The sequence below is a fragment of the Rhizoctonia solani genome, chromosome 9, assembly GCF_016906535.1.
Source record: "Rhizoctonia solani chromosome 9, complete sequence".
Lineage (NCBI taxonomy): Eukaryota > Fungi > Basidiomycota > Agaricomycetes > Cantharellales > Ceratobasidiaceae > Rhizoctonia > Rhizoctonia solani.
Genome location: NC_057378.1, coordinates 1632033 through 1643761, shown reverse-complemented (window position 1 = coordinate 1643761; position 11729 = coordinate 1632033). Strand labels below are relative to the sequence as shown.

Genomic DNA, 11729 nt, shown 5'->3' with positions numbered 1-11729 from the left:
CGCTGTTACTACTCTGTCCTTGTAAGAAACTCTGTACAAATCCATTTACTTGCACTTCAAGGTACTCACACAATTTCCGTCACAGATTCTTTGTTGATAGCTGTTTTGGGTATTTAACTAAACTTATCCAAGTGAGTATTTATCCCTTTATCATGGCATTGCAAACTCAATAACATTTATTGGCTTTTGGCAGCTTTAAACCAGGCCTACTGCCCCCCGCCCCCCAGTCCCTGTGCGTTTCTCAAAGCCCACCAAACATCCCACTCACAAATAAGCTGATGCAGACAAGCCTCTTGCAATATTGTCAGGTCACTCTAAAGAACTAAAGTAACGTGAGTTATTCAACCACACACACACACTCTCTCTCTCTCTCTCTTGGCATTCCTATTGTCAAAATCCTTGTCAAAATGGCTATGTGCGCATTTTTTTATATAAAATTTACTACTTGTGCTTGATCACTTGGTTGGACACCAAGGTACCATGCGTACGTACAAGACAAAATCAGGTGGGTACAGAAGGAGGAACACATGATACGGTAAGACAATAAGATACACAATGCAGAGAAATATTGAATGTGTATATACAAAATGTAAAATGTGGCAAGAGTGCATTCTTTACGCCTGATTTTGTACGGATTGATACACGTGTATAATTACTATGATCATTGTTATCGTAATCTTCATTGTTATCACTGTTGTTATCTTAATTACTATATCTGTATATTGTCTACAACTCGCGTCCCGTATATACTATCCAGATCGTGGGACTAAGCCCGGTCCCAAGTGCCTACGCTAGAACTTGATAGACCCCTCATTACCTCAGCCCAAACGCGATTGGTTGAACCCTCACCTGTCTGATCACTCATTTATGAGCTGCAAACTGGTTTTTTGCGGTTTGGAGGTTCAGAATTGAGCGCGCCTATTGGAATGAATTACGCAGAAATGAAATTGTATGTAGGCTTGTTGAATTATACACCAGGGACTAAAGCGGTCAAACCGGGAAGCCACGCGGGTAATACCGCGGGTAGAGCGTGGCTGCAGTACCTAACCAGGGAACACAACCTCAAATAAAATGGTAGCGGCTTGATGTATATTTGAACCGGGTAACTTCCCGGGCACCGTGTAGATGTATCAAATGTTACATAGGCTTTCCTAAAATAGGAGTTGCATACAAAACATCCGGAAGAAGAGATATACTATACCATGAACCTATTGCCATCTGGGCCCCTGCATCGGACACTGCGCTAATTCCCTTATGGCGCTTTATGCACTGGCGAACAGGCCCGTCTGGTACGGTATGCTTGCATAGAGTACTTGAATGTGGGGAGGAAGGATGCATTAGTACATATAATGAAAAATCGAGATTATTTGAACCGGCGTTGCGGTGAGCACCAAGAATTGCGTCTCGGGGGACTTCGGGAACTTGCATAAGGCTGAGTGTATATCCATCGTCTCCACATCTAACGATAACACAAGAGCCCTATGCGATTCGGAGTCAGTCGGAGTCCAAGTCCACGTAGTATGCCCAAGACTACACGTACCTGACCATGAGAAGTGCATTGGACGGGCGCCATCATTTAAGCACCTGGGGGCACTACTAGTTGCCTGTTATCCTCGACACAGTGGATAGTGTGAGCTCTGTTTTCGAGAATTCTGAAAAGTTATAGATGAGAAGTGTGTTGAGAAAGCTAGATATGTGATGGTGAGGTGACCTACCACACGGTGAACCCCAAAATTACGGGAAATCCGCATGACGTCAAGATTTTGCCAGACATCCGCATCTAAAATCGCAGGATCCGCACCTCGACGATACACAGGGGTGAGTTGGGGATGCGGTTTCGTGGAAAAGTTGGTCGGATTTCGCTAACACTCCGCATATGACGCGCGATTTTTCACGTTCAGAAAATCCGCACTTTTGGGGTCCACCGTGCCAGATTGACCTTCATTTATATAGTTGCTCAGCCATTTGCGTCTTGTTTGCGCTCTGACCTGCGTCCGTGATATCATCAGTAGAATCGCACTTGTGCCCTACTGTGCATACAACTGGACGCAAGTATTGATCGGATGAGATGTGCCGACAGCATGGTAATACGATGCGTCTTTGAATTCATCGATGGGGCGTACCTTCATTAAGGAGCACCCCAGATTGTGTTCGGCGGGCTCCGTTAATCAGATTGGGGACTTGACCGCAGTGGAGCAAGATCTTATTCGGTTCGTGGACTCGGTGATTGATTGAGCTATATGTATGAATTTGGACCGGATGACAATCATAGAGGCATGGATAAAAATGATTTGGGATGTGATTGATGCAAACCTGAGCAACATGCTTGGTCACATGTCTTGAGGTTTACAGGCTACCTACTATGCAGTCATTGAGTGTTTGGTTGACCGACAAAGTCTGAGCGCGATGGTGACTGAATGATTTCTGTAGCTTGTAGATGATCACGGGTGTAAGTTGACGTGAACGTGACCTAAAGCGAAAGCGGAGGAATCTGAATAGCAAATCTTGTGTGGGTCGGAGGAAGCTTCGATTCAATCGACTCTAGCCCTTGGCTATTATCAACATGCTTTGTTTAGTACTCACATGACCTCGAGAATGACAGCCAAGGGCTGGAACCGATTGAATCGAAGCTTCCTCTGATCGATACAAGATTTGCTATTCAGATTCCTCCGCTTTTGCTTTAGGTCACGTTCACGTCAACTTGCACCCCGAATCATCTACATGTTACAGAAATCATTCAGCTACTATCGTGCTCAGACTTTGTCGGTCAACCAAACACTCGATGACTGCATAGTGAGTAGCCTGTAAACCTCAAGATGTGTGGCGTTGCATATTGCTCAGGTTTGCATCAATAGCATGCCAATCCATTTTTACTAATGCCTCTAACTGTCATCCAGTCCCAGTTCATACCTATAGCTCGATCAATCACCGAGTGCACGAAGCGAATAAGATCTCGCTCCACTACGTTCAGGTGCCCAACCCGACTCACGGAGCCCGCCAAACACAATCTGGGGTGCTCCCTAACAAGGGTACGCCCCATCGATGAATGCAAAGACGCATCGTGTTAGCATGCTATCGGTGTACCTCGTCCGATTGATACTTATGGCTAGTTGTATGCTCAGAGAACATGGGCGTGAATTTACTGATGACATCACGGACGCAGGTCACAGCGCAAACAAGACGCAAATGCCTGGGCAGCTATATATATGAAGGGCAATCTAGTAGGCCACCTCACCACCACATACCCAGCTTTCTCAGCACACTTTTCTCATCTACATCTTTTCAGCATGCTCGAAGAAGGAATTTACCTTATCCACTGTGTCGAGGGTAACAGGGGACTAGTAGTGCCTCCAGGTGCCCCAATCATGTCGCCCGTCGAATGCACTTCTCATGCTCAGGTACGTGTAGTCTTGGGCATACCAGGCGGAGTTGGGCTCTAACTGACTCTGAATCGCATAGGCCTCTGATATTCACGTTCGACGCGTAGGCAATGCATATGTACTCCGCCCTGTGCAAGCTCCCCCAGTTCCCGGAGGTATAGTTCTTGGTGCCCACGACAACGCCGACCCAGAAATGGTTGTTCTGGCCCCATCTGGAGTAGAGTTTATGTATACTGAGTGGGCTATTGAGCATAATGGCGAAGACTCCGATGGCAACAAGAAATACGAGTAGGTTGTTTTCAGCCCACTGGTAGAACTCCGGCTGAACCAGCTGTACGCGCATGTAGAATCCATACGACCTCGGGTCCTGGCAACCAGTACTGGACCTCGACAGGCGAAGGCACACCGGTATGTAGTCGAGTCTGCCTGGAGTGTTTGTCTCGGTCGCAATGGGCTAACCGCTGAGTGTGGTGTTCAGATTGTGCTCCGAGGCTCGGAGGGCAAGGAGAGCCAGCAGTGGGTGCTCAAGAAGATACAGTGATGCAGTGGTAGTAGCGGCTGGCCAGACGACATGGAGGGGAATGATGTACAAGAGTGGATGTAAATGAAATGAATGGCATAATGTGTTACCAAAACCCTCAGCTCGTCTCATAAGAATTCTTACAAGTATCCGGACCAATTAGCTGGGATTTTCGGTTGGGTTCTGTGCCTTTCTTGGAAATTTTCTCCGGAACGATCACTCACCTTTCTCCAAAGCGTCCGGACTTTAATCTCGTTAGCAGGTTCATCCAGGAAACTCGAGGGCAGGAACAGATTTTGTTAAGCTAATAGGGAGCTTGTGCTTGGGTAATAACCTGTTATCGCCGGAAAACTATACACTTGGGCTTCGGTGGCTTCGTGTACCAATCAAGGAGGTATGGGAATAGAAGTAATATATATGTGCGCATACATGATCATTTCCAGATACCAGCAAGGGTGAGGGATCAGGCACGGAGTGAGCGCACGAGAGCTGGGGCACCGAAACGTAAGCAGAACTCGCAGGTGGGTGGGCGACTATAGTCGAGTAGCACTGGGGGACGGGGCGATGGGAAACTCCCAGCAGGGATGAGGGTTTGCGAGACGATGGATGGAGACGAGTGCATAGGATGGTGGGTGGGGAAAACAATAAAATAAAAGGCGTGACGAGGGACCGAATGCGCTGTGGAGGTATGGTCGATTGGGCATAATCGACGATCACGTGACTGGCTATCTTGTGAGGTCCTGCGCGACCTACGTCTAAGTCTGGACTCGTGGGTCTCCGCAGGTTCCGATCCACAGCCCCTAAAATCGTGATTCAGGCCATGCTTCTTCTATATGTTGAATATTATGCCATAACATGACGGGAGAGAGCAAGAGTAGACAGACCTAATTAGGGCTACTTAGCTCCGACATTCAGTTTGGTGTAACGAGTTCAAGATTTGGGCGATAGCCAATTATTTCTTATGCACAGATTTTTAGCACCTATGCATGACCACTATGGGCTCGTATGTTCGCTCTATTTTGGGCGGTATCTTCCATACAATCACCAAGGTGCACATTATCGTATCGTATTATCGACATCTACATGTATTAGCTTGCAGCGCTTGGTGACAATAAGTCTTCGGGCCTGGGGCTTACCCTCCACCTGCTCGTCTGTGTTGGCTACGAGACCCAAACCTGTGAGGTTTGGGCAACCCGCGCGGCTGCGAAATAGTGAGGGTGGTCTGGGGATGCCCGCATGCTCTGGCTAATTCGCTGTTTTGCATCTGTGACCCTGCGCAACCTTTGTCGCAAAACGCCCATGAGGGCTGGGAGCCTGAATATTTGCATGCGATAAATTCCTTTCTCATACTCTCATAGCTCGATCCTTAACATGCTGGTTTCTTAGGTGTATATGACTTGGGTGGTGAGCTGGGGACGAATGAAATAAATGCTATTACGGCCTAGAACTGATATGATTTGTCAGGTTTGCTCCAAGATATATAGAGTAGGCGACAGAGTGACCCGTTTTTCGGTCTGGATAGGACACACCAACTAGTCTATCAATATTGGTTCTCGCGGTTGTGGCAATGGTGACAGGACGCGCGAGTCCCAACAAACTGGCGTAAACAGGTTCTTGTTAAATTAAAGGTTTGGGCCAGATCTGCTCCTCTACTAGTACATGATCATGATGCCGAGTCGATCCACAGAATGGCCTACTTATGGCATAAACGCGTCTTCGTCCAGCAGCGTTCCCTCCGAGACACAGGCGCTAATAAAACTGGTAAGGACCACGTATCGACGCTTTGGTCTGTGGAAAACGATGAGCCCAAGAAAGCTATTCCAAAGGCAGTAACGCACTTGGAAGTCCTACGAATTAACTCTATGCGACGTGATTTGTCAAGTTCGTGAAGCACAATATGGGTCAATCGAGGGTCAGAAAGCCCTAGAGCAAGTGCTCCGCCGTGGACGAGGATATCTTTACGGGCGCGATCCATACTAAAAGCCGATGAGTATACCGATGGGTAAATCGAATAGCCAATCACACCTCAATCTGATCTTGCTTTCATGAGTGTTAGAGACGAGAAAGTCTTCATCTCGTGCATTGTCAGGAGAGTCCAGATAAAAGCATCTTATAAATGATTAGGTATAGTCCAAAATTGTAACGGCTAACTCACAGATTTCTGAAAAACAGATTTTGATCGAGCTTGCTGGTAGTGGAGCTAATTTCGCTTCTCATAGCCGAGATAACAGTGTTAGACTAGGGTATTATATCAGTACATAGGCCTAAGTCAAACGTGATATCCGTACCTCGATATCTTCTCCGGAATTAATCAGTGCCTGTGCCTTCACAGCCACAGGCTTTTGCTCTGTACTCCCTTCCTTAAACATTTCTATGCCAGACTCCATGGAGTCGATCTTATTATGATTATCACCAGTGTGAGTAGCAGCTATTTCAGTCCACTCTTCATCGCTCAGTTGATCAGCCAGATCTTCGGGTTCTGACTGTGTGTCGCTGGCACTGGGATCATCCGGTATCTTCGTAATATTTTCGTCCAAAGGAATAGGTTTCAGATACTCGGAAATTTCTTCTGGCTCCGGGGACGACGAGAGTGTGTGGTCCAGATCTGGCGGTGATTGTGCCGAACTGATCTTTGCACTTCTCAGAGATGACATAACTTCTACCTCTTCATTATTCATTTTGTATGCCCCATCTTCCTGCGCTTCCTTGGTAGCGTAGAAGTAATATCTATCATGATCACCTAAGCATCTGCATCGAAATGGCTTTTAGAAGTGCTCACTTTGCTTGGAGTGGGACGAGACGCCCTTTTTCAATCGAGTCTGTAAGCCACTGGGGTTTCAGGATATCCATGTCATTCCGTTTCATAATACGCTTTACTTGAGGGACTGCATACATGCCGATTAGCCTGAAGCATTGGCGAGATAGGCAATCACCTACTTAGTTTTGTTCCGCCATAAATTACAGTCAATGTACTGTCGCCCTGCATCACTTGCGTGAAGTCTCCTCCATGTTGGTATATACTGATTATCGATGACATAGTCAGATAAGCTGCCTTGTTTAGCGATCTACTCACAGTTTCTCGATTACGGCCTTTGAGACAATACTGTTGCCAGTAAGGTCAGGGACAACTACTGTTGGCTAGTTAGCATACGATCAATCACCAAAAGGAGTACGAACAAAACCGCATATCTTCAAATAAATCGGATGTAATTTCAATCTCCTTGACGTCAGTCGCTTGGTGTGACAAGGAAAGTGTAGTAGGCTAGACTGATCAGACCAGCGCTCTGTTGTAAGAGATATGACCCACTTTTCTACCACCAATTTTACGTCTCTTCGGGCCTTCTCTGCCAACCGTAGTGAAAAACGGAAAGTCTAGACTGCGGCTTAAACCTACTGTCTGTCATCACTATCTTTGCGTTTTCCGCCATGCAACTCTCTCAACCCTGTATCAAAGAGTCATGAGTCAATCAAAGTTTGGAGGCCAGAACAAAACGCTTACCGCTCCAAGTCAGACAGTCATCCACAGATAGGTCTCGCCGTATTGCCTTACATCTAGGGAACCGCATAGTGAGATTAGTCCCAAATTCGTCTTGTAACCGTCATCAGTATGTGCTAGAGTTTGACTACCAAGATACTTATGTACCGGTTGTAGTGATTGATGCACCCTTGATGCTTATAATGAACCAACTATGGAGAAAGTTTAATACGCGGAGTACGGTGAGGCTGAAAACTCACTCTTCGGGATCCAAATAAACATCGCCTTTATCGTCACTCGAAACAGAGGGCGAAACCTTCATATGAGGGGGCGGTGATTTCTTGTCCATGCGAATCCATTTCTTTTTGTTGACCCAGTCATAGTCTTCGACGGTCAGCCCCGTACCGACGCGCACAAAGGTCGCATATCTGGAATTGCATTCCCATTTATCTAGTAGAATCGTAATATAGAAAAAGACTCACACGTTCATTCCAGTTTCGCTTACTCCTGATCTGGAATAGTCGTCCCGTACTGCACAGACAAGTGACGATACTTTCCCTCCGCGGCTACCTGATCCCCATTTCCCTGCAACAACGAGGAGATCAACCGAGTCGGACATGGAGTCCATATACTCAGGTTTTACCTACCCCAAATACATATGAGTATATCTGACTTACCAGAATTAATTCATACCTTGACCCAAAACGCCTCTCTTCCAGCGAGTACGTAGGGTGACTCCGGCGCCTTCAAAACTAACCCCTCTCCCCTTTCTTAAATGATTACGCCCCAGCTCGGTTCATATAGATCTCTTGGTACCTACCGCTCTTCCACAATTTTTTCCAGTGCACTCTCTACGTCTTTCGCGTTACTACCAAACGATTGCGCTGCCAGCTCTAGTCGTCCTTGGATAGGTTTAAACACCTAAATAAGAAAGAATGAGTCTCTCAAGGTATTGATGCCTTTATATCGTATTGGGTAGTGCGATGAACTGAGCGCATATACACACACCTGCGCGAGTACTTTCCTCCGTACCGACAAGGGTGTATTGGAAAAGTTTTTGGGTGCAGGACGTGAAGGATTTCGCAAAAGTAGAATATCAAAAACTTTAACTAAAAATAATACGGGATGGAAAAACAAGAGCGTGAATCGTGGGACAGTCCAATCAGAATCACAGGAGCTTACAGCAAGGTCTAGGACTCTCATTATCCCAGGTATCTATCTTTCCTAGGATATCTAATGTAGAAATACGTAAGTGTGCTTGATGGCTAAGTGGAAAGTCATGATACCGGTAGCAGCTGTCTTGAGTGTCCCAAAAGCAAGATACTTGTCCAGCATCGGATCCCATACCATCATCTCTCCATCCAATATACAGCTAAGCACCATAAGTACATAGGACTAGATCAATCTCGAATTACTTACTCTTCGATCCGGTCATCAAAGGCTGCATGGATATAAGGCGTCAGGCTGCCCGTGCCTACGTGGGCTCCGTAAAGGTAGGTGTAGTCGGTTCCTTTACTGGTGATGGCTGAATATATAGACCTTTCTGGGTATAAGAGTACTCTACATACCGAGAGGAGTAAAAGTAAGCATTACCGCGCTTGTGTAATTGCATGCGTTCCCCATCAAGTTTTTCTTCTATAACGAAATTGTTCTTCGAGCCCTTGGTCATCCCGTCCTCCATATGACTTTGAACCAGCTTTACGGCTTCAGCAAGGGTCTTACTACGTTTGCAAAGCATTGGTTGAAAGGGGGTCCAGAGGGTAACATCGCGCTCCTATCTCAATCAACGAATAGATTAGGAACTGAAGGAGGTTGTGTTTGAAGTTACTCACGTCGTCTTGCAAGGACCTCGAAGGGTTCCAAAGCTCCCATGCAACACGTTTAAGATCACTGCAGGTGTTGAATAAATCCCTTGCATCTGGATGGAAGGCACCGAGCACACTGGTTTCTCTAACTTGGATCGTAAGATCTGTCCGCTTATGAATTATGGGCTATACGGACGAATAAACTAGAGATCTTTTTTTACCTTTGAGGATAATTCTAACGATCCATCTTTGCTCCGCTGCAGTACATGCATCGCAAATTTTGCGAACTACCCGCATCTGCATTTCACTTTCCGTCGATGGTTACAATTGATGGACATCAAATCGCTTAGATCCTACTCACATATTTCTCGCACATTTGGTAAGATCATCTAATAATTCGTTTAGACGGTCGACAGTGAGTGTCCCATGGGTATTGGGACAGCGGGGAGCCAAGACTTCGTATAATGTCGTCGGAAAGTCTCCGACGGTCGGCTGCAAGGATAGGGAGGAAGTTAGTGAAGAGAAACGTGCTCTCAAAAACTTGAATACATTGTCGGGGGTAGGCTTCTTCCAATTTAGCACCCGCTTGCCATCCGCAGACTTTGGGTCTATACCCATGGAAGCTAGAAAGCATTTGGCAAGTGAAGATTCTTTTAGACCATACACTGCGCGCTCCCTATCTTTCTTTTGTGGCCATCAATTTTAGAGCCGACTTTGTTTAAAGCTGGCTTACCTCGGGCAAAATTAAGCGAAGCGCAGGATGCAGATCGGTCCCGACTTTTTCTCTCCAATTCTGCGATGATCAGTATAATGCAACAGCTTCTAGAACAACACAACTTACCGTAAACCACCTCACCAACAGGGTTTTCCTCTTTTCTTGCCTTCTTTCTGTTCTCAGCGCCTCGAATAGATCAGTGAGCTTGGAAAACAGCGGGCTCGGTCCGTGATTGAAAACCCCAGCTGGTTTCAGTAGTGGCAGAGGCTCAACCGCACTGGGCTCGGGAACACCACCGCCCCCAATTGCAGAAAGTGGAGGCGAAGGGGGTCCGTCCATATTCTGGGGATCACTTTGGTGAGATTAAAGGAGTTGGTCACAAGACGATGAACGCGCCACGATTCTCGATCATGGGTCGGTCCAGAACGCCGGGATCAGGTCACGGTCACGTGAGGTGACGTGGACTTAGACTTAGGGGGGTCCTAGCCCCACTGCTCACCCCTCACCTCCACCTTTTTGGTCTTATTGCTTACGGGAGGAAAACATGTCACGTACCCGTTACGTTTGAATGCACGTATTTTGTACCTCATAGCTAGGATAACATATTGCTCACGCTCAGGGCACGACAGAGCTTTCTGAGGATCCCTCATCCAAGCTACGAGAGATTGTCATCTACCACACCGGGAAGAATTCGAAAAATATTTAGAGCTCAATAATATTCTGAATTGTAGATATATAGCAAGAAAGGGGAGCAATTTATTTGACGAGGATCTCAAGTTAGTAGTGGGTTCCGCAAGTGAAACTCCCAAGCTATCAACTTTTCGGATAACATGGCATTGACGTCGGTTGATAATGCAATCTACGGAGGTCGCTTACTATCAGTACTTCTACCAAGTTCAGAGTATATGGACTAACCATAGGTGGATACATTATGCAAGGAGAAGTATTCAGACTTAGCTTCGTTCCCTTGAGCACTACTCTAGGGAATCATCTAATTAATCAAGACCTCAGGCCCCACTCAAGTTACTTACTTGAGTCCTTGTGCTCCATTAGATACCAGATCATAATATCGCGGAATCGAATGGGAGCCGAGGTGAGCGTTTTCCGTCGCATCCCCCTCGAAGGACGCATACAAACCACTCTTGGCGTTCTGGATGGTGTGAGCGGATTGGGATTTATCATATTCTATCTTCCACTGCACGAAAAAACTTTAGATCATGCAAAATACCAGGCAGAGTAAGTGGACGTGCATTGAACCCTGCGTCTGTACCTTCTTCCTCGGTGAGCAGAACTAGCTGAGTGCCAGCGCCCGTACCGGGACCAACCCCGGATTCGGATAGCCACCGACCCCGGCCGTCGGAGATACGATATATACCTACAGGTAGAGCTTGCATGGAGGACATGGTGTACAAAGTGCAGTGGGGTATGCTTTGATCGAGGGCTTTTAGATGGAGGGCAACGCTATTTATAAATTTCAGTTAGCCTACTACGTCATTCGGATCCTGTCAACCAAGTGGTGTAAGTATACGTACATGCCAAGTAGTCTAATAAGGAAAGCCAACTGGAGACTAGTGATAGCACAATGAAGAAAAGGGATAGAGGCTGACTTGAAGTTGAGATTCGTATATATAGAGGTCCGGGTCGGATTCGTAGGATCGTAGTCGTTGAACACTTGGGGACATCCACGTTTCTATTGGCGCGCGCATAGACAAATTCGCTGTAGGATGCCATTCCTCTGGGATATCGCTTTCGAACACTGCGGCTTTTGGGCTATATGGTCGTCGCAAGAATGGAAGAGGGATTATTGCTGGCTCCATGCGTAGATCACGTGGAG

At 46.6% G+C, this 11729-nt stretch overlaps 2 protein-coding genes across 2 annotated transcripts; one reads left to right on the top strand and one right to left on the bottom strand.

Annotated features, from left to right (window-relative positions):
- Positions 1-2721: 2721 nt before the first annotated feature.
- Positions 2722-3921, top strand: RhiXN_08034 (uncharacterized protein; the record flags this gene model as incomplete). The annotated part of the gene is made up of 6 exons (XM_043327850.1): positions 2722-2793; positions 2898-3013; positions 3164-3398; positions 3460-3668; positions 3728-3788; positions 3859-3921. The coding sequence occupies 6 exons, from the start codon at positions 2722-2724 to the stop codon at positions 3919-3921; spliced, it is 756 nt and encodes a 251-aa protein (XP_043183235.1).
- A 1676-nt stretch (positions 3922-5597) lies between these two features.
- RhiXN_08033 (ATP-dependent DNA ligase) lies at positions 5598-11298 on the bottom strand (the record flags this gene model as incomplete). The annotated part of the gene is made up of 31 exons (XM_043327849.1): positions 5598-5688; positions 5739-5876; positions 5926-6009; positions 6056-6138; positions 6189-6627; positions 6680-6785; positions 6838-6920; positions 6974-7031; positions 7078-7162; positions 7208-7244; positions 7295-7343; positions 7400-7489; positions 7544-7587; positions 7636-7803; positions 7858-8018; positions 8069-8141; positions 8196-8296; positions 8384-8484; positions 8558-8608; positions 8662-8747; positions 8795-8890; positions 8944-9149; positions 9208-9344; positions 9402-9487; positions 9542-9672; positions 9730-9864; positions 9914-9973; positions 10022-10237; positions 10811-10874; positions 10927-11045; positions 11092-11298. 31 exons carry the CDS (start codon positions 11296-11298, stop codon positions 5598-5600), a joined length of 3585 nt encoding a protein of 1194 aa, XP_043183234.1.
- Between the last annotated feature and the right edge of the window lie 431 nt (positions 11299-11729).